This window comes from Apus apus, chromosome 1 (genome assembly GCF_020740795.1).
Source record: "Apus apus isolate bApuApu2 chromosome 1, bApuApu2.pri.cur, whole genome shotgun sequence".
NCBI lineage: Eukaryota > Metazoa > Chordata > Aves > Apodiformes > Apodidae > Apus > Apus apus.
The window spans coordinates 152,589,423-152,611,398 of NC_067282.1; the positions used below are offsets into that span (position 1 = coordinate 152,589,423).

The 21,976-nt window shown below is 55.4% G+C and overlaps 1 protein-coding gene across 1 annotated transcript; it reads right to left on the minus strand.

Moving 5' to 3' along the window:
* Window positions 1-7,751: 7,751 nt before the first annotated feature.
* On the minus strand, window positions 7,752-18,270 carry NPTXR (neuronal pentraxin receptor). Its single transcript, XM_051608515.1, has 5 exons — window positions 17,518-18,270; window positions 10,732-10,954; window positions 10,373-10,617; window positions 9,866-10,045; window positions 7,752-9,478 (listed from the first exon to the last, which is right to left on the minus strand). The coding sequence occupies exons 1-5, from the start codon at window positions 18,094-18,096 to the stop codon at window positions 9,254-9,256; spliced, it is 1,452 nt and encodes a 483-aa protein (XP_051464475.1). The 5' UTR covers window positions 18,097-18,270; the 3' UTR covers window positions 7,752-9,253.
* Between the last annotated feature and the right edge of the window lie 3,706 nt (window positions 18,271-21,976).

Below are 21,976 nucleotides of genomic sequence, written 5' to 3' on the forward strand. Positions count from 1 at the left end.
TGGCTGTCGTAGCAACCGCTGCAGGAAGTCCCGCCCACCTCGCTCTCCATTGGCTGCGAGCCCGCCGAGCGGCGCGTCTGACTGGCTGCGCGCCTTGTCGGCCGCCGGGCGGGGCCTTGCGGCGGCGGGTGGCTGCGGAGCGCCTGCCTCGCAGCGGCTGTGCCCTGTGTCCCTGGCGGGAGGCGAGGGGGAGGGAAGGAGGGAAGGGAGGAACGAAGGCAGGAAGGCAAAGGAAGGCAGGAAGGCAGGGAAAGAAAGAAAGGAAGGAAGGAAGGAAGGAAGGAAGGAAGGAAGGAAGGAAGGAAGGAAGGAAGGAAGGAAGGAAGGAAGGAAGGAAGGAAGGAAGGAAGGAAGGAAGGAAGGAAGGAAGGAAGGAAGGAAGGAAGGAAGGAGAAAAGAAAGGAAGAAAGGAAGAAAGAAAGAAAGAAGAAAAGAAAGGAAGAAAGGAAGGAAGAAAAAGAAAGAAAAGAAAGAAAGAAAGAAAGAAAGAAAGAAAGAAAGAAAGAAAGAAAGAAAGAAAGAAAGAAAGAAAGAAAGAAAGAAAGAAAGAAAGAAAGAAAAAGAAAGAAAGAAGAAAAGAAAGGAAGAAAGAAAGAAGAAAAGAAAGGAAGACAGAAAGAAAGAAAGGAAAGAAAGAAAGAAAGAAAAGAAAGGAAGACAGAAAGAAAGAAAGGAAAGAAAGAAAGAAAGAAAGAAAGAAAGAAAGAAAGAAAGAAAGAAAGAAAGAAAGAAAGAAAGAAAGAAAGAAAGAAAGAAGAAAAGAAAGGAAAGAAAGAAAGAAAGAAAAGAAAGGAAGACAGAAAGAAAGAAAGGAAAGAAAGAAAGAAAGAAAGAAAGAAAGAAAGAAAGAAAGAAAGAAAGAAAGAAAGAAAGAAAGAAAGAAAGAAAGAAAGAAGAAAAGAAAGGAAGACAGAAAGAAAGAAAGAAAGAAAGGAGAAAAGAAAAGAAAAGAAAGACAGAAAGACAGAAAGAAAGAAAGAAAGGAGAAAAGAAAAGAAAGACAGAAAGAAAGAAAGAAAGGAGAAAAGAAAAGAAAAGAAAGACAGAAAGACAGAAAGAAAGAAAGAGGAAGGAAGGAAGGGAGGAAGGAAGGAAGGAAGGAAGGAAGGAAGGAAGGAAGGAAGGAAGGAAGGAAGGAAGGAAGGAAGGAAGGAAGGAAGGAAGGAAGGAAGGAAGGAAGGAAGGAAGGAAGGAAGGAAGGAAGGAAGGAAGGAAGGAAGGAAGGAAGGAAGGAAGGAAGGAAGGAAGGAAGGAAGGAAGGAAAAATGGTGCTGTGAGGGTGAGGATGGGTCATGAGTTTGTGAGCAGCTCCTGTAACACGAACCCCCACCCCTTGGTGGCCTTCTGTGACAGGCTTGCCACCAGAGCTGGTGGGTAAGGGAAGAGCAACATCTGTCTGGAGTTGTGCAAAGCGTTTGCCACCGTCCCACCTGGCATCCTTGTCTCTTAAGCTGGAGACACATGGATTCAGTGGATGGACCTCCCAGTGGAGAAGGAACTGGCTGGGTGGTGGCACTTGAAGAGCTGCAGTCAATGGCTCAATGTCCAAATAGAGACCAGGGGCAGGCGGTGTTCCTCAAGGGTCAGTGCTGAAACAGGTGCTGTTGGATATCTTTGTGGGCACCATGGACAGTGGGATGGAGCACCATCAGCAAGGTTGCTGACCACACCAAGCTGTGTGGTGTGGCTGACATGCTGGAGGAAGGGAGGCTATCCAGAGGGACCTTGACAGGCTTGAGAGGTGGGCCCATGCCAACCTCATGAAGTTCCAACAAGGCCAGGTGCAGGGTCCTGCACTGGGCTGGAGCAATCCCAAACACAAATACAAGCTGGATGGAGAATGCATTGAGAACAGCCCTGAGGAGACAGGGTGATGTTGGGCAAGAAGCTCAACATGAGCCAGCAATGTGCACTTGCAGCCCAGAAAGCCAAACACATCCTGAGCTGCATCTAAAGAAGCATGGGCAGCAGGTCAAGGGAGGTGATTCTCCCCCTCTACTCCACTCTGGTGTGACCCCACCTGCAGTACTGTGTCCAATTCTGGAGCCCTCAGCGAAAGAAGGACATGGAGCTCTTGGAGCAAGTCCAGAGGAGGGCCACAAAGATGATCAGAGGGCTGGAGCACCTCTGCTATGAGTACAGGCTGAGAGAGTTGGGTTTTTTTTTAGCCTGAAGAAGAGAAGGCTCCAGGGAGACCTCACAGAAGCCTTCCAGTACCTGAAGGGGCTACAGGAAAGCTGGGAAGGGGCCTTTTACAAGGGCATGTAGTGATAGGATGAAGGGTAATGGTTTTAAACTGGAAGAGAGTAGATTTAGGTTAGACATTAGGAAGAAATTATTGATTGTGAGGGTGGTGAGACACTCAAACAGGTTGCCCAGAGAAGCTGTGGATGCCCCTTCCTTGGAAGTGTTCAAGGCCAGGTTGGGTGGGGCTTGGAGTAACCTGGTCTGGTGATGTGTCCCTGCCCATGCAGAGGGGCCTGGAACTAGATGCTCTCCCAAGCCAAACCATTCTGTGATTCCATGATCCCCACTGGACTCATTGTCCCCCTGCTGCCCTCCATGGCTTCATAACATCTGTTTGCTTTGAGGTTTTCCTTGTCTCTCAGCTTTCTAGGAAACCTGTTGTCTCTGTATCCTGCTACCCAAACACCACTTGCTTTTACACCGAGGCTTAAACAGTTTCCTGGGGGTCTAGGATTGTATTTGTAATTAATATAGGTGGAGAACAGCAAGCTGCAGGACTGTACTGCGGGGAACGACTTCTCCTTGGCCAAGCCCTGGCTGGGGGGCGTGATGCCTGGGTTTCCATCAGGGCCCATCCTTGTCTTGCAGGATGGTTTGTGGGCCAGACCTTCCGCGTGGTCTTCTGGCTGGCCTGTATTTGACATGTCCTCCTTGCTGGCTGGCTGCTGAGAGGAACTACTTCCTAGCTGCCTGAGAAGGAAAAGAGTGGGGGAGGACCAAGCTGGGCACTTTCCTGCCCTCTTCCCTCGCTAGAGCCTCTTATAGCTGTAGGGAGGACATCTTGTTGCCTCCCCTGCTGATGTAACAGTGAATCAGACCCCCTGCTTCTCATTTGCCTGACAAAGCCAGTGGTGGAGGCAGCGAAGCCGGCTCTGGGCTCGGAAAGACAAGGCTACAGTGATGGTTTGTCTTCCCGTTTGCCTTGGCTGCCACCGGTGATGGCAATGAAACACTGCCTCCTGTCCCTCTCCTTGTCCTGCTGCTCCACCTCCTGTGCCAATTCCTTCCCCTTCCTCCCTTAGGCCGGCACCAGCCTCTTGCAGCGAGACAGGCAGGGAGCGAAAATTGTCAAGAGACAGATAAAAGCCGAGAGATAGGCTTATATACATTTTTGCAGGAGAGATAATTAGGACTAGAACCTCTGCAAGGAAAAAGATCTTTCCATCATCATTACTTTAGCTCCAGACAGCTACTCTAATCTCTCCAGGGACATGGTGCTTTCAAGCATCGTGTTCTTGCCGTGGCTTTTTTAATGCTCTAATCCCTGTGTGGTTCACCCACTTTTGCTACTAAGCAGCAAGACGGGGTGAGCTGGAGTGTGTGTGTGTGTGGGGGGGGTGTGTGTGTGTTTGTGTGCATGTGTGTGTGTGAGGGGAGCAGGCACAGGCACGTCTGATTCTGGGTTCAATTAAACAGGCTTCGGTTTTGATCAATGTGTCCCCAGGGAGCGTTTCCCTCGGGAAATGCTGGGACTGGTTGTGAGGATCATCAGTGACTCCTAGGTGAAAAGCTAAGGCAAAATGGACAAAGCCAAAACTGCAGAGGGCTCAAAGAGAGGAAAGCCGGGGGGTTTTTTGTGATTCCGGTGGCTGCAAGGTAGAGGGGCCTCCTGAGGAAGGAGGGCATCCCTCTGGCCTGTTCCCACCTGCTGTGGCTTAGCAAAACGTGGGCAGTTGGTTTCTGGACCCTCAAGCTCAGAGTCTCCATGAGCTGCCTCTCTACAATGCCTCAAGCCAGTCAAAGCCTTGTTGGGCCACCACAGGTGACACATCCCTTAGCTGCTAGTGCAGAAGGCAGTTAGACAGCTGGCTTCACATCCTCTTGTCTGTAGTTTCCATACAGAGTGAACAGGTGCCCATCCATGGGTGAATGCAAGACCGGAGCACCTGATTCACACCTCTGGATCTGTAAGGAACTGTCATCATTGCTCTGCTCTGGCAGTTCCTTTCTTCTTCACCATGAATCACAAGTGGAAACTCTTTCAGCCCTTCTTGGCAGCCATGCTGAAATGCATGAAAACAAAGAAGTGCCGTTTGCCACACGACATCAGAGTGTGTTGTACTCCTTAGCTGAGAAACAAGTGTAACCACCAACTGCAAAATGTGTGTTTATACAATATATATAGATTGCCCTGCTCTTGTTTTTAGCCATCTCCTTGTGGTAGGAGACTGGATGGCAGGCTGGACTCTTCATCAGGCACAGGGCACTCACAGACTGTTTTTCTTGGCTGCTTCTGGCCAGATTTTGGGACTTGCCCGTCATCCCTGCAGACGCAGGCCCTGCTGTGCCCTTCTCCTCTCTGTGATAAAGGTGAAGCTAAAGGCCTGCTGTCCTGCCTGTTGCCTGCAGCCCAGGGGCTGGATGCTGCTCCGCACCAACTTGGGCAGCACCGACGGACCTGGGCAGGGGACTTGGGACATGCCAATGTCTACCTTGTAGCTGCCCTGAAGTGAGTAAAATGGTTGCAACTCTCCAGAGGCTGGAGCAGTGCTCAGGATGTCCAGAGGGGATGCTGAAGCCAGATTTCACTGGGATCAGCCCTACCACACAGCCTTGAGCTCAGGGAAGGGGACGCTGTTATGCAGGAATACGTGATGGCTGAAAGCAACCCAGCTCTCTGCTCTGGGGGAGAGAGCACCCAAGCTGGATCCCTTGATCTGCTGGGCAAGGCAGTGTCACACGTGTGCCCTTAGCTGCTGCCTCCAGTAACGTCTGCTGCCGCAGCTCTAGAAGCCATTCCTGTACCAGATGCTCTGGAAGCACGGCACGTTCCCTGTGCGAGTCTTAATGAGCCTTCCTGGCTCTGGGAGGCAGCAGAGGAGGCTCCCGGCAGGACAGAGAGGCTTGGGGAGGCAATTAAGGCAGCCCCCCATTGCTAGGGCAGCACATGTGGTGGGGGCTTCGGAAGTGTCACCTCCTGGGGTTGAAGCACAGGCTGGCGTGACCTGGTTTGAGGGGACTGCAAGGTTGAAACGCTGCAGGGAGCTGTGACCCTGGAGCCCAAAGCTGGTGTTGTGAGTGTCAGAGAGCACAGAAGCTTCCCAAAACCCACACTGAGGCAGCGGTCCCAGGACTCCCCATGTCCCCAGAGCCTGCACTGCTGGAAAGCCAGACAAGGGCTAGAGTGCTTGGGGAATTGCAGCATTTTCTTCTCAAACCTGATAATTGAGAGCTGTCAGGCCTTTAGGTTTCCCATTGCCATGTTTGACTTGGTCTTCTTGTTCACACCCCGCTTTTTGGCAGGGGCTCTTTGAGTCAGGCTAAGCCCTCAGCCCAAGTGAAGCCCTGCAGCAGTGAGTCCTGCAGATTAGAAAAGGCAACAGCAGACCCCTTCCTCCCCTCAAAGCACATTCACCCCCCCCTTGGTGGGGGGATTGAGGAGATGCATCTGCCTCCCCTGCCATCTCCTCTTGCACCAGCCCCTGCTCAACTGCTGTAGCTCGATGCTGCTTCTGGCTCTGCTCTGCCCACCTCTTGGGTTGCCCTCAGCTCATTCCCTCTTTTATCCCCCTCCCATCTTATTTATCCAGACACAACACAGCATCCCAGCTGAGTGCACCTACCACAATTGCAAAACCTTCTGCGCACTGTCGTGAAAATTTTCCTTCTCTGAGCCCCCTACCCCCCCCCAAGGGTGATGATGTTGTTCCTCATCTCTTCTGTGCACAATGCGCTGTTTTCCAACCAGCTGCCCTTAGAGAGAGACACAGGTCTTCTCCTGAGTGCTGCTGGTTAATTTAGAAGCAAGCAGTGTGTATAAGTCATGGTAATTGCTCCTTCCAGCCAGCAATGCCATTGATTTGTTGTTGTCTCCTCCTCTCAAGCCCTGTTGCAGGTTTGCAGCTCTTGCAAGGCTCAGCTTACCAAAAATGAACGGTCCCTTCTTGCTCTTCTCCTCCCCAGATTGGTGAGAAGCAGCTGCCACTTCCCGCAGAGAGCCAGGGAAGGATGGAAATAAAATATTTATTCCTAGTCATCACTTTCTGTCTTCCAACCAGTTTCTAATCTCTTTATAATGCCTTTGCTTCCTGAAGAGCCTTATACAGAAGCATTTGCCATGCGCTTTTAAAAAGTCTGGATAAAATATATCAAGTTTCCCTGCACTCTCTGTCTACCCTACAGATCTGCCCAACTGGCTGTTGCCCTCTTGGGGGAGAGGAGGACACCCTGCAGAAGCGGTGCCACTGGGCTCCCCCCATTTCTCCTGTCCCATTAGTGGCAGAGCCACGTGTCCCAGGGACATGGCTGGGGTTGGGATCATGCCAGCATCATCCTGGGGAGAGGTGGAGAGCAGCACTAAACTCCCTGCCTCAGCATCTCCTGGCATCCCTTTGTTTCTGCTTTTCCAAGGGGAGTTCACCCAGACTTTGGCATGGGCTGGGTTTCTGTGCTCTGGAAGCACAGGTTTTATGGCAATAGCCCACACCTGTGGCCAGGATGGATGTTTCCATCCTTATTCATCCTTCAGCATGTCTTCTCCCTTGGCTGGCAGCCCCAGAAGTCCCCTTGCAGGACTCCTGCAGTTTTAATAGGAGGGTCTTCCAGACCAGTCCCCCTTTCTTTATTTCACCTTCTCCTAAATTTGGGACCCCAGGAATTGTTTCGGAAATTTCCTCCTCCAAAAGGTGCCATCCTTCCTAACTTCTGCTGTTATTTGCATGCACAAACAGAGGTCACCTTATGAGCCCTCTTCTGTTAGTGAAGGTGAGCCTCCAGTTCAGCAAAGCTCTTGAGCTTATGCTCCAGCTCAAGTACGTACTCAGAGGTGGTTTTTTTTTTCTTAAAAAAAGACCTCCTTAGCTTTGAGGAGATGTGCTGAAGAGCTGAAGGTGAGAGCCCCAGAGCTTGTTTTATGGCACTAAATACCCTCCAAAAAGAGCAGCAGGAGCCTTGGAGATGGTTCTGGCTCAGCAAGGAGACCCCACAAGCAGGCGAGCAATGACAGGGTCCTGGGGAAAAACTGAGCCCTCTGGCTTTGTGGTCTGTTTTCCCCAAATATTGCAGAGGTTTTGCCTTTCCTAGGAGGGACAGGACCCACTGAAGGGCAAAGCATCATACAGACCTGGCCACAGGTTGCTCTAGAATAGGTGGCTCCAAGAGCTGTTCTGAGAGCTAACCAGCTCTTGCCTAGCAAGTTCAGGAACTCGTTACTAGTACTTAATTAGATTTATGCCCCACGTGACCTCCTCACCATCACAGTCTGACCCAGAGGCCATGATTTCCTGCTGACTTCTGCTTCCCTGTTGTGAGGATGGGGGTTCCTCCTCCACAGAGAGGTGCTTCTCCCAGCCCCAAAGCAGCAGCCTGTACCTCATGCTGCTCCACAATGAGGTAGACGAGAGGTGCCCACACACCTTCTCCCCCAGGGCAATGATACTGAGATGCTTGCAATGCTATGTCTGTAATGCCATCTCCCTCCAGGGAGCACCCTGCGGAAAGACACCTCAGCCTTGTGCTGGCCCGTTCCCTCCGTCCCCACAGTGACCTTGCACCCCACGGGAGGCTCGAACAGAAAATGTCACATTTATTGTCCACAATCAGCTTTACAAAAGAAACATCCCAACACAGGCGCGCGTCAGGGGCCCCTTTCACAAATGTGCATTCGGGAAAGCGCGTGAGCAAGCAGGGAGAAGGGGCAGCTTGGCGGGGTACACAAAGGTCACAGTGTTTCCCACTTGGCACAAGGGCTGTGTCCTGTCCTCCTGCTGTGTCCCCCCTGGCAGGCAGAGCCACTCCGCCGCCAGAGGGGACCCCGCAGGGTGGCAATGCTGGGCAACAGGGCCGTCCCCTCTGCCCACTTCGCCTCCCCCGGGCTGGGGGGCCGTCATTGCCGAAAGCACAAAGAGGGACTTGGGGTAGCGGGGAGCACTGGAAGCTGGACACTGCATTGAGCAACCATGAGACCCCTGAAATATCCCCCCCACCCCCCAGACACACACACACACACACACACACTCAGGTATCAAGATGTCAGTGACCACAGAGCGTGGCAACAGCGTGTTCTCAGGCACTGCACAGGGAAAATACAGCCCACCCCACAAGCCCCGCCTAGTTCCAAGGCTGGTGGCAGCCCCATCCCTGGCTGGGAGCTGCTCAAAGCAGGGAACCCAGGTGGAAGTGAGGGCAGCATCCCGATCCAGTGCCCAAAAGGCCAGAGGAAGGATGCCAGGGCTCCTCTGACCGCCACCATCTGCTGTCTCATTTTTTTTTTTGCCTTGTTTTTGTTCCCTTTGCTGGCAGTGCTGTGCTCCCTCCTCCTCAGCCTGGGCTGAGGGGAGATGCTTTGCCCCTTTCACCCTGGTCACTGACTGATGACCGTGGCTGAGGGAGTCCTGTCTTGTTTCCCTCTGCCTTAAAAACCTGACATGCTTTGGGCAGCCCTGCCCAAACAGGCAGTGGAGGCAGGGGAGGGGGCAGGCAGGGAGCACCGCTCCACCAACCCTCCCCCATCCCCCCTCATCCTTCCTGGTAGGGAAAAGCAGGGCAGCAGAAGAAGAGGGGATGGGCCAGTGGGGAAGGTCCCTCTCCTGGTCAAGCCTTTGGGCTCATTTGGAGTACAGGCTCACTAAACCAGATAGCAGGATGTGAGAAATAAATAAGGAAAGGGATGTGCTCGGGGGATGCCCACACTCTGTCATCCCACTGAGGCCAGACCACGCTTGGGGGGATGGAGGTCTCCTTCCTGCTCCCTGTTGGGGCCAACAAGGCAGGGACCCTCTCCATACCAGAGACACCAACAGGCATGGTGAGGTCCTCCCAAAACAGAAGAAGGGTAAAATGAGACCCAGGGGCAGATGTGCTGGGAAGGGGGACAAGCCACGCTGCTGGTCTGGGGGCAAGAGGGAGGCTGCCAGGCCTCCCCTTCCCTCCCAGAACACCAGCACTGGGGGATTGAGCATCACCCCAGTGCAGCAGCGAGGCTCCCTGGTCTGGGAGGGGAGTGAGGGGCTCCCTGCTTCAGGGCTGCTGCCGGGCTCCTTGGCACTGGGGAGGGGGCGGGGGCCACTCACGCCTTCCTCCCTTCCTCGCAGGCAGTGAAGCCCCCCTTGCTGGCACCCCCGAAGACTTCCACTGCCTGGTCGTCCCATTGGATCACGTTGCCTTGGAGGTGGGAGGTGCAGTTGGCCAAGCTCAGGATCTCCACCGGTGCCAGCATGTGGTCCCACACGCTGAACTGTGCCAGCTCCCCCACGAAGGCCTGTGTGGCGTCAAAGCGGCCGCCCAGTGTGTCCTGGGAAAGAACAGAAGAGATGATGGGACAGGGGTGGGGACAGTGGAAGGGACAGGCACCCAGTGGGCAAAAAGGGCAAGGGGGAGAGGGAGAAGCAGAGTGAGACGCCTGACGGCAAAGAGGGGATGGACACGTGGAGGAGATGGAAGAAGACAAGGTGGGGAGTGAATGAAGGACAGAGGGATGGGGAGAGGAAAAAGAAGACTATGACTGCACGTGGCCCACCAGGAGGTTGGAGCAGGCAGGAGAGCCCCCCACCCAAGCTGCCAACACATCATGCTGAGCGCTCCTGCCCCTGCCCTCACCCCATATGGGGGCTACTCCTCTGGCTGGCTTCTTGCCAGAGCGATGCAGACCAGCAGCCCTCAGCTGCAGGCCAACACCTACCTGCTCCTGGCCCAGGATGATGACGCCCTGGGGCTTGATGGCATGCCAGGAGGCCAGGTTCTCACCAGCGCCCCGCTGCTCGCCGTCCTGGTACGCCGACCACTTGCCATCCCGGGTGGTCCAGGCCACACAGATGTGGTGCCAGGCCTTGTCCTTCAGGCTCAGTGGCAGCTGGGCAACCTTTGCATGAAGAGTAAGAGCCTGGTGCTTGGTGGGACTGCTGGAGGACCCCAGCAATGCCCCAGCCCCTTGCAGAACAAGAAGTTCACCCCCATAGCAGTGGCTTCCCAAGTTCTATGGACATCTGGATGTGCTGCTTCTCCCTCTCAAAACCCTCCCCAGTGAGACATCCTCCACATTCTCCTCATCCTCCTGCCCCTCCCCCCAGGTCCCTTCCCCCCTACTCCCCCACACTGGTTCCCCCAGGAGCCTAATTTCCCAGGGGGACTGAAGCAGGCGAGATGTGGGCAGGGAGTTTCCTCTCATCCCCCCTGTGGCAGGGCTGACCTTATCATTGATGAGCAGCTCCAGGGGGTTGGTACCCCACTCCAGGAGCACGATCTCATTAGCTTGGCTTGGGACAGAGTAGGAGAAAGGGGTGCCAAGTCCTGTGGTGGCCTTGGACTTCAGCCACATGCAGATGGTGAAGGCGTAGAGCTCTGGCAGGCTCTTCTTCATGCGGGCATACATGTAGTTGTTCTGCACTGGGATGGTCACCTTGAAGGCATCGGGAGGGCTGTAGCCTGGTGGTCCTGTGTGCCAAGGATGGGGAGGAAAAAGAAGGGTCAGCATCCATCGTTAAGGTGAGGGTGGCTTGTCTGAGGACCCTCCCTGTGCCACCACCATCCCTGTCGGGCAGGACTCACCATGCTCCAGCTCCATCACCCGGTTCTGGAGGGAGTTCAGCTCCTTCTCAATGTTGTGCTGCTGCTGGCTGTGGTCTGTGCTGGCAGCCTGGCGCTCCTTCTGCAGGGTCAGGATCTTGGAGAGGAGCTGCTCCTCCAGCTGCTCCATCTTGGTGTGAAGAGCATCGCGGGCGAGTGCCGGGGCGGTGGGCACTGAGCCATTGGTGCGGGCTGGCAGCTCCTGCTGCACTCAGTGACAGAAGCAACGGAGGAAGAACGGAAGGAGGAAAGAGAAAGTTCAGTGTGGTGTCAGCATAGGAGGTTAAATAAGGACATGCCCAGTCTGCACCACCATGGGGAGCAATGGGATCACAACACCACACCCACAGCAGGGTCTTCTCCAAGAGCGTCCAGCTGACTTTGTACCTCCCCTCTCAGAGCCCCCATTGAGTTCATTACTGTGAAACGAAGCTTGGCTGCTCTTAGTGACTTTCTCCTGCTTCAGAGACAGAGCAAGAGTGGGACACACAGGTGGTCAGATCATCACAGGCAGCCTCTCACAAGTAGGGGATAACATGGGAAGGAGCTTGGAGCTCCCCTTCCCCACTCATGTGAGGCTGCTTCACCACAGCCAGCACATCAACAACATAAAATGGGGCTGTAATCCTCTTAGCTCAGCTCAGTCAGCACACAGGGGTGCCTGCACATGTGCCAGGTTGGGCAGGTAGCTCTCTGTAAGCATCAGGAAGCCTCTCCTGGGCCATTGGAATGCCACAGAGAAGTGAGGCTAGTGGTAGGTTCTCTGGTCCTCAAGACATGACCCACCACTTGTAGATATCAAGCACATCTTGTCCCATCGGGGTTAAAACCCAGACCAAAATTCTTCCCTTGGCTGATCCAAAACCTGGTGCCTGGTTAGGATGCTCCCAACCACTACTAGACCCTGTGAAGAACCGAGATCCCACCTCATTTGAAGACGCCCTCCTGGCTAGAAGAAAACCAGGCTGGAAGGGAGAAGGTGGCCCTTTGCTATGCTCCTGAGGTTTCTCCGTATCTGCTCCCTTACCTTCCCCACATCCTTGGGGTATTAGGCTCTCTGTCATAGGTTTGGAAAGATGGTGACCACCTTCTCTGACTTGCCAGACATTCCTGAAGGTGCTGGAGCTGCTGTGGTGGTCCCTGCTTTAGCCTCTGCCAGACCTTTGGGGCTGGGGCAGGGGCTACCACAGCAGCTCTAGCACCAAGAGGGGGCTGCATGTCTGCTTTAACCTTGGACATTTGCATGGCTTGTGCTGGTGGGACAAGGGGTAATGCCATCCCTGCTGATCTGGATAGCTCCCCTTGGCCTTGGAGCTGGCCTGGAGGAGGTCACCACCCTCATGTACGGTAGTGGCTTCCAGCTTTTTCTTCTTCCCTACATCCCATTTTTCCAGGATGGACAGGACCTGATGACTATGCACACAAAGGTGAAGAGGGGGATGCCCGCTTATGTGACCGTGGATCTTTGCTATCCATCACAAAGAACAGAGGGGAGGGGAAGGCCAGAGGAAAGCCAGGTTTGACTGGGCAGGATGCAACTTTGGAGGGTGGGAACAGCAGGGAGAGTGTAGCAGGGAAAGGGAGAGTGAGAAGATAATGTTGGCATGAGCACAAACGGCCCCCACTGGGCAGGAACACACTCAGGCTGCAAAAAAGAGGGAGGCTGTGACGCTCCGGCATCCGGAAAAGTCTCCAACAGGATCTGCTGGGATAAACCCACAGGTTTCGTGAGGAAAAACAATGTGGAGATTCAAAACCCAGCAAGAAAAGGGAGGTTGTGCAGGGGACATCTGCCAGCCCTAACCAAACGCCAGCTCTTCCTGCCAGCTTGATTCAACAGCACAGAGAATGCTCTCAAAGACAGCGAAAACTTCTCTGGGAAGGGAAAAGCACCCCTGGCAAAGTTCGCCTGACCTTTGGTCTCTGTAAAACAGGGAGGGATTAGCTGATGGGGAGGGGGCTTTAGACAGTTCTCTTGGGAAGGGGTCTTGGGGACCCATCAGTGTAGCTGGTTGAGAAGCAGGGAAGGGATGGGTAGCTGGAAGGAAAGGCCAGTGGAAAGGATAATTCCCACCCCGGGGCTGCCCGCGCTCATATCCAAGCGGAGCTGACAGTGTTGGCAGGGGCAGTGCAGGTGGGATGGGGTTGCCTTCGCCTCTGTGTCTGCATCCCGTGGGCTCCGAGAGCTTTTCACATCCCTTTGGGCTCAGGGCTGCAGCGGAGGCTGGCGCGCTCCTGTCTGCCGCACGCTTTGATTGCTCGAGCTGCAGGTTTGGAGCCTACGTCCCTGCTTTCATGCACGGCTCCATCTGTTAATGACAAAAAAAGAAAAGGCTGGGAGCTTTTGTCACTCTTACTAGCCCCCAGTAGCCTGCCCTACATTATTCAGTAGTGACTGAGTGCTTTTTTTCCCCCCTCCCTTCCTCCTGCTTTTCTCCCTGCTGCTATTTTCTTCCCTTTCTAACTTTACTTCCTATGGCTTTTTCATTTCTCTGGCTTCGGAGCATCTCCTCATGATGCTCCCCTCCACACACACACATGCTGTCTCTCCTCTTTTGCTCAATTCTTTCCCTTTTCCTAATTTTTTCCAGCTCCATCCCTCTCCCCAGCTCTTTCTGTCTCCTCCAGCCCAGCAGCCGGGGCACCAGCAGCCAGACCCACAGGACTGGCCAAACCACCGCTGGACCCATGTTCCTCATGGCAAGGGATGCAGCCACTACCCTCATCCAGCAGAGTTTGGGAGCCACCCCATCATCCCAGGAGCATCCCAGCAGACACCATCTCCATCCCTGCAGCCAGACCATGGCTGGACAGGAGACTGGACCTCCTGATCCCACCTCCTCACAGCCAGGATATGATGGGTGATCCTTCCTGGTACCGAGCTGAGCTGCATCCCCTAACCATCCTCCGCATCTCCGAGCTGTCACTCGAGCATCTTTCTCCCCAATCAAATTATTGGCACAGTTATTAATGCTAGCTGTGCAGCTGTTATCTACCAGTGACCTTTGGGGAGGGGAGAGGGGGGGAAGCGCCTTCTCCCCGGCTGTTCAGCAGGCGCCTGGCTTCCCATCTGCCGCCGTGCCGGCAGCAGGGGAGTGGGCAGTGGGCGCGGGGGAGGCTCGCTCGATGCTTTTTGGCCACCAGAGCCGGGGAAAAAAGATTGAAAGATGCCAGGTAATATTAATCACATTAAATGTCAGCGGCTGGTGGGGGGACAGGGAAGGGGAGGCGGGGGGCTGGGGCAGCCATGTCAGCAAGTGCTCTCTGGGGCTGTAGCCCTTGGCTGGCAAATTCACTTTGATTTATGTAAGGAGATCAGAGCCTCATTTACTAATGCACCAGCAAATCTGGGCCCCCCCACTCCCCCTCGGCCACTGGCATGCAAGTGCCCACCTTAGCTGCTGCAACAGGGTGGGCAGGACCACAAGACCATGCCCATGGGTTGATAGCCCCATCATGGATCACGATGCTGAACTGGATGTGTGCACACAGCAGCCCTGTTCCCTTCCCAGGACACACAGATCCTCCCAGCCTGCCCATAGCTCCTCCATGGCCACTGCCACAGGATGCTCACTGCACCAGGGTGGCACACCTGCTGTACATGGGTTTTTTGGACCCTCCTACTTTCTTGGACCCTTTTTGGACCCAGGCAGGAGCTCAGGGGTCATTAAACTCAAAGAGGGACTGCCTGAACTGGGGAGCTGTACAAATCTTGTTCAGGGCTGTCACAATTTGGGGCTCTCCATTCCTGACCTGGTGAAGAGGGAGGCAGGAAGGAGGCAGCTGGCTCACTCGTGTTTCCATGTCCTTACTGTGGGTTTCCTGCCAGCAGATGGGTCACCAGCCACATCAGCACAGCCAGGCCAGCAGAGCCACTTGCAGGCTGAGAAGCAAACAGGTTGTTACAGCCCTGCGGAGGCTGGGTCCCTTGTAGGGCCCAGCGGGCTGTACCCCCTCTCTGTCAGCTCCCCTCCAACAGATGATGGGGACAGGAGGGCATCTGCACCCCAGCACAGCCCACCCCCCCCCCCCCCCAAATAAAAAAAAACCTGCTCCCAAACCATTTCCATTTGCAGCAGTAATTAAAAGCATGGAAAAGGAGCACCTGGACCCCACAGCTCCGCATGCCAAGATGCACCTGAGCATACAGACATGAGCACGTGTGGAGTGCAGGGGGGAACCCCTCAAAAACAGGAGAAAAAAGCCCAGCCAGGCTGATGGACACAAGGAAAGCATGAGCAATGCCTTGAGGGGTTAAGAGGAGGTGATGGGAGATGTCCCCATGTGAACACCATGATGGAGCTTGCCCGTACCCACCAAAACAGCGGAGGGCAAAATGCAAGCCCATGGCCACCCCCTCCCTCTACACTCCTCCCTGGGAAGCCTTGTCACTGTGCCACCAAAATTAAGAATCAAAGGACTTAATAGTTTTTTTGGCACATTGATAAATCCTGTTATGGACAAATCCTGATGGAGCTGCATGGGATGGAGAGGTACAAGCCTCCTGTTTTCAGGTTTTGGGGTATCTGCTCATAAACATGGGTGGCAAAGGCAACCGAGGGAGGGGAGCACGGGCAGTCAAGGTGAGACCCCAGGGCTCAGCTGGCTAGGCTGTGGCTGTCAGCAAGCTGACCCAAGCCACATGTTACAGCAGGCTGGAGCCAGGGCAGCTGAAGTCCAGCCCCTCTGTGACACGCTGCCCTATTTCCTGAGCTGTCAGGGCTCACCGAGCCACAGGGTGCTGCTTCTCCCCTGCAGAGTACCCTCGGGATCCTCAGGTCCCCAGCAGTGAGAAAGGGAACATTTTTGGTGACATAGCGCTAATCTTCCTCATCAGTATGTGTGTGTGAAAAGCCTTGGCTCAGCATCACTTCTGGCTCCCCAGGTGTGTGCAAGAGCCTGCTCCAGCCCTTGTGATCTTCACCCTCCCCCACCCCAAACCTCTGCTATCACCAGAAACCCTAGAAGAGGAGCCAGGGCAGCTCAGAGGTGACAAAGCCCCCCGCCCAAGAAGGGGGAGAGTGTGATTGGAAAGCAGCTAAAGGCCTGATGCTCCCCAACGTTCAAACTGATGTACCAGGCACTGTCCCATCATGCGTCACCTGGTCCTTATGCACACAGGTGTGCACGAGCAGGGGCTTATTTTCCCCCCTTTATTTCTGAGTGAGCACATTTGCTGTCTGCATATGCATTTCCTAGCCTGGCTGTGGGATCCTGCTTGTGGGAATCTGTTTGTTTGGGGCTGGAGGGGGACTTTGGGGTGGTTCTGTCCCTCCCTCTGGCTGCAGCAGGCTCCAAGCACTGTGCTCAGCCGAGCATTCCCCCTCTCCCCACACGTGCCTGGCGTGCCTCTTTGTTTGGTTTTGCCTGTGTGTTTGTGTGTGTGCGTTACCCTGGCAGCTCACAGGTTTTTCTTCCAGTCTCCAGCTCTTTCCCTTTGCCTGTGCCTGTGTTTACTTGCCTTTCCCTGTCTTTCTATCCCCTCTTCATCTCTCCATCTATTATTACAGTGATGGTCTCTCCTGGTCTCATTTCTCAGCCTGTAAACTTAGTGACTCTGGATTTTCTGCTGGTGGCCTGCCACTACTGCACTCACATGGCTGCAGTGAAAGGAGCAAAAGAGCAAAGCTGAGGAGAGGGATCTCACGGGGTGCTGCCTGACCCAGCTCCATGCTCCAAGGAAGAGTAGAGAGGGCAACAGGGAACCAAACAGGAAGACGAGAAAGTTGAAGACTCACAGGAGGCTCCTTGCAGGTCCATCTGGCTCCTGGCAAACCTCAGGGGACAACGGGACAACACATGTCCCAGAAAAGATGGGATATCTGAAGAAAAGCCCGCAGAGAAACCGGACAGCTCCACTCCAGCAGCTCTCATGTGCCCAAACTATTGTCCCGGCAGTACCCTGCAAATTCTGCTGAGGTCCCTGTGACTGCTGTGCCCACATCAGCCCAAATAAATCAACACACGTGAGCCCTAGGATGGACCCCATCCCAGATATGACCACAGAGCCTTTGGTTCCACTGGCTTATGGCTGGGCCAGGTCTCAAAGCACCAGGCACGTGTTGCATGGATGCTACACAGTCAGGAACAAGGATCCAGGTCCCCACTGCCAACAGCCCAATGTCACAGTGATGGGCACAGGGGGTGGCTCTGGCTGCCCCCTTCTCTAAGACCTGCACAGGGAAGGGGTGCTGGGTTCGTAGCAGGTGGCTCCACTCTTTGCTTTGTGAGACATCCCATCCACAACTGCAACGGGATCAGACGGGATTCAACTTTCTGCTGAAAGGCAGGATCTGGCTATGAGCTGAAGTCCTGCTGCCCTTGCTGTGCTGGAGGCCTCAGCATGGCCATGGGGTGAGCAAGGTGCCCTACACGGGTGCAGGCTGGGGCAAGAGCAGGGCAGCACCAGCTCATTGGGAAGGAAAGGAGGGGGGCTGAGGGCAAGAACTTGCCCCTGGGCAGAGACTCCGGGGAGGAGCAGGGCAAGGACAACCCTCCTGAAGCCTCCCAAGGGGGATGAGCCAGTTTGGGGTGCAGGTGGCAGCAGGCCTGGGGAACAGTGTGTGTGGAGCATCCCCCTCTCTGGGAGCAACCTCCCCTGACCCCTGGGACCATCTTCCCCTCGGAGTACTTCCCACACCCCCCAACCTCTGGACGCATCTTCCCAAAGAAACACACACCCCCCCCCCCCCCACGGGAGCATCTTCCCCTGAGAGCATCTTCCCCTGGGAGCATCCCGCTCAGACCCTCCGGGATCATCCCTCGCACCTCTATCCGGTCGATGCGGTCCTGGAGGGCGCGGACGGCCTCCTCCAGCTCTCGCACGGCGGGCGGCTCGGCGGGGGGGTGGCCCATGGTGCCGGGGCGCGGGGCGGCGCGGAGCCCGGCGGCCGGCGGGGAAGCGGCGGGGGGACCCGGGGGGTTTCGCAGGCCGCCCTCGCAGCGGCTGAGCTTGCCGGTGAGCTCCCGGATGGTCTCCTGGTCCATACGGATCTGCTCCTTCTGCTCCAGCGCCGTGCGGCGCAGCTGGGCCGCCGCGCTCCGCAGGGCCAGCAGCTCCTCGGGGCCGGCGCCGCTGGCGGGGCCGGTACCGGTGGCCGGGCACTCGGAGCTCAGGGGCGTGCACACGAAGCGGCTGAAAAGCGGCGGCCCCCCCGGCAGGCGCGGCCCGGCGCTGGCCAGAGCCTCGGCGGGGCCGTGCAGGGCTCCCAGCCCCTTGTCGGCGGCGGGCAGGAGGGAGGCGGCGGCGGCCGAGTCATTGTCGGCGGCGGGGGCGGCGGGAGCGGCGGTGCCGGCCGGGTGGACGCTGGCGATGATGCAGATGATGGCCCCCAGGAAAGCCAGCATGCCCGCCGCCAGCAGCACTGCCAGAAACTTCAGGGTGGCAGCGGCGTGGGGGGCCCGAGCCCGCGGACGGCGAGAAAACGAAGCGGGAGGGGATGGAGGGATGGACGGAGGGACGGAGAGCCCGGAGGGAGCCGGCGGGGAAGGACGGGTACCGGCAGCAGCCCCGGAGCCAGGGCCCCGCCGCGCTTATATCTGCCGGGCGGCGCCGCACGCATCGCACCGCACCGCCCCCGCCCCGGCCTCGGCTCGGCCCGGCAGCCCCCCTGGCCCTGCCCCTCTCAGGGACCCCCGCCACACCCCGAGCATCACCTCCCCGGGCGGTGGGAAGTGAAAGGGCAAGGGACGCCCGAGACGGGAAGGAGAGGGGGAAGGTACCTCGGGGGCACCCCGGGCCGGGGCCAGCCTGGGCTCGCTGAGAGCGGGTCTGGCCGGAGCCTGCTCCTCCGGAACAGCCCGAGCGAGGATTTTCCCTTTGCGAGATGCTTAGGCTGGAAGTAAAGAGCCTCTCATTAGCCTGAGGATCAACAGCCCGCAATGAGGCACCCCCTAGGAGGGTCCTTGGGGCTGCTGCTGAGCCTTCCTGCGTTTCTCCTAACAATTAAACCAGCAGCCTTCCAGCTCTTGGAAATGCCACCCCTGGGATGGTGGCTGGGTGGCTGTCCTGCTCTCCTAGCCAAGACCCAAGTGTTGCAGCCATAGGATGCCTCACCCCCCTGCCCTGCACACCGATGCTACCCATTTGGAAAATAAATATTTACATTTAATCTTCCCCTACCATCATTTTATCCTAAACCACTGGTAAAGAAGATACTTCAGACACCCTCTTTCTCCTTGCCCTGACAGTGCCCATCCGACACAAGCCATGCTGTGCCTTCGCTCCTTCCCAGGAACACCAAAGCCTTGGCTTTGCAATCCGGGTGAGCCAGGAGGGAAAGCAAACAAAACCAGCTTTAAGCTCTGCTCGGAAATGGCAGGAAATCCTTCCCAGCCAGCAGGGAAGCAGCAGCATGTGTCCTTAAAACAGCTCCAGAGCTGGATATGAAACACTGGTAGAGATTACATCTTCCACCCTCGGGACATATTTGAGTGGATCGTGAGCCAGAGTTACAAAGGCTCCTCAAATTCGGCTTCATTCAAGCACAGAGTGGGATCCTGCCCGTGGGGCATGGCCACCCTCTCTCCTTGCAGAGAGCATTGTACCCCAGCCCCCCAAAATCATCACCCTCATCACCAGCCAGGCCTGCCTGGCTCACAGTGCTAGGAGGCTGTGGGGAGGAAGTCGGATGAGGTGGTTTAAGGAAGAGATGAAGGAAACTGTGAGGAGAAAAAGCAGAGATGGGCATGGAAGGGACTGAGAAGGTGGATGTGAAGAAAGCCCAGAGATGAGGGTCTGGCCCTGGTGGTGAGGCCAGCAAGTGCTCTGACAGATGAGAGATATCAAAGTGCTGGGACAAGTGGGTGCTGGTGTAGGATGCAAAGAAAATGGAAGCCTGCTCCCTGGAACATGAAGAGGATCACTGACCTGCCTCTTCCTGGCAGTGGCAGGGGATTGTACACCCTCGTGTCACCCCCTGCCTGCAGCCTGCCCATGAAGGAGCGGATTCAAAACAAACCCATGTAGGTGCTGGACCAGCCCACACCACAGTGTGCAGGTCAGGCTTGGAAAGGCATCCTTTTCCTGAACCCCTGCAAAAAAAAGTACCCTACACCTCTACTAGGCTTTTCAGGTCCCTGGCTGGTGGAAGTGATGCTGTGCTGGGGATTTTGCACTGGCCCAGCCGTCCAGATTTTAGTGCCAAAGGCTGCAGGATTGTGGTGGTGAGGTTTGTCCCTCTGGCTGATGCGACTGTGATGGTGAGTGGGGTGGGTGAGCACCTCCACACCAGCCCTGACCAGCTCACCTGTGCCAGGAGGTGGAAGAATTGAGTGCTGCAGCAGGGCAGGGCTCACTGCTCCTGGGGTCTCGACCTCTCCCTTAGCAAGGATCACAGCTTCTTCCTGGAGACATCGAGGTGGCAAAAATAGATTTTTGCAGGGGGTGATGACTCAGATTGGTGAGTAGCCAGAGCAGCCTCCTCGCTGTCCCATGAATAGCGATTCAAAGATCCTGGCTGGGCAGCCAGCTCTGCAAGGACGCAGTGATGACGAAACCCCGCCCTCCTGCAGGTGAAAGGGTGGGGAGAGGTGAAGAGGGAGGCTTTAGGGAAGCCTGATTTTGAACAGAATTGGTGACAGAAGGTGGTTTTAACAAGAGGTCATGGATTCAGCCTGGGGGACAGGGAGTGAGCGATTAAGGGATTTTATTCCATCTAATTAATGCCCAAACATTGTCTCAGGCTGGCAGCTGCCCCTAAGGGATGGCTGCAGGCAGGGCAAAGCAGGCCAAGGGACTCCTCTGCTGCAGCCCCTGGGTGAGAGGGACATTTGGGATGGGCTGCTGGCATAGGAGAAAGAAGACTATGTGCTCTGAGCTGGGCAGTTACACTGCCCGCCATACAACCTTCCCTGTGGGAACAAGGCAGCTCTGGGCCATTCATGATGCTCAGGCCTGCAGGGTGCTGGAGGTGATGAAAGGGGAAAAGCTTTTCCCTGGGGGGAGTAACTCAGGGCCTCTGGAGTGGCAGATTTTCCCCCAGAGCTATCACCAAGCTCAGGGGCACACCCAGGGCCACCTTAGTGAGACAAAAGGGCTCATCTGCAGCTGCCACCCTATGAACCTGGCTCCACCTTCTCCAGAGATCAGGAAACTTCAGTCCATCTCACTTGGGGATCTGTAGACTCCATGCAGTCTGCAAATACTGTCTTCCTTCATTTTCTGGTCTCACAGGCCTTCAGATGTTTCTTTCATCACCTCTGTCCAGTTACAGGGTCTGTCTGCACCAGCACACTCATGTAGGACCTTGCTGGATGTGTCCAGTCAAGGCTGGTGTCTGCCTCCTTCCTCCATCTTCCAAAAGTGTGGGTCAGAGGTGGCTTCATCTACAGCACTCAGATCCAGCCAAAAGCCTACTAGCCTCTGAGCAAAAGGGAGCAAGGGAGAGCGCTTGGCTTTGGTGGGCAGCGTTCCCTGCACCCGGCCAGTCAAAACACGTCACCATTGGAAAGGGCTCTCCTGTGATTTTCTGAACTTCAAACACTGGAGAAGCTTTTTAAGGCACCTGCAGCCTTCACTAACAAAGCAGCAACTCACACCCAGGAACACCCAGCTCAGCCCACTCTCTCTCTCTCTCTGGTCGAGACCCAGGTCACAGAGCAGAAGGGCAGCCCTGAGGGTGTTTTGTTGGGAGCCAGCTCGATGGGGGCAGCCCAAAGCTGTGCCCAGACACTGCCCTTTCCCAGCACCCAGAATTGCCCACTTCCCACTCTTCTCCCGTATCGGCCTAAAGAACACCTCTTCACCCAAACCCCATCCACTTCCCCATCACATCTCACATCAACAGCACTTTTCCCACCTGAAATTTTGCTGTAGCCTTTTTACACAGTTTCTACAGGGGAGAGGCTAATGGAGCAGATGTGGGGCTTTAAGTACACACATCAAGAGAATTTTCCACTCTATTTCTTAGATTAGCATGTCACAAAGTGCACTTAGGCCCACATTTTGGAGTTGGGAAAAGCTGAAAAGCCTAAAGCATTTTTCAGCCATGGATCCAATTTCGTTTTTAAAAGAAAAGGATGCAGGAGACCCATGGGAGGTTTGCAAAGCACATTGGAGGAGGGTGCTCAGGTTCTGCTTGCTACAGTTTGGCCTTCCCAAAGTGCCCCCCTTCCCTCAGCATTAAAGAGGTCTCCCTTGTCCTTTGTCAGAGTTTCTTGGTCCAGAAAGGTCTGAAGACTCAAACCATGGTGTGTAAGAAAATACTGAGGCATGTTGACCACAGAG

What these genes read in the sequence shown, in the direction of transcription:
- NPTXR (XM_051608515.1), bottom strand. Translation starts at nt 18,096, where the DNA reads ATGCTGGCTTTCCTGGGGGCCATCATCTGCATCATCGCCAGCGTCCAC. An exon ending in ACCGCATCGACCGGATAGAG is followed by an intron (nt 10,955 to 17,517) that starts GTGCGAGGGATG and finishes CACTGAGTGCAG; the next exon opens with CAGGAGCTGCCAGCCCGCAC. An exon ending in TCATCCTGGGCCAGGAGCAG is followed by an intron (nt 9,479 to 9,865) that starts GTAGGTGTTGGC and finishes GTTCTTTCCCAG; the next exon opens with GACACACTGGGCGGCCGCTT.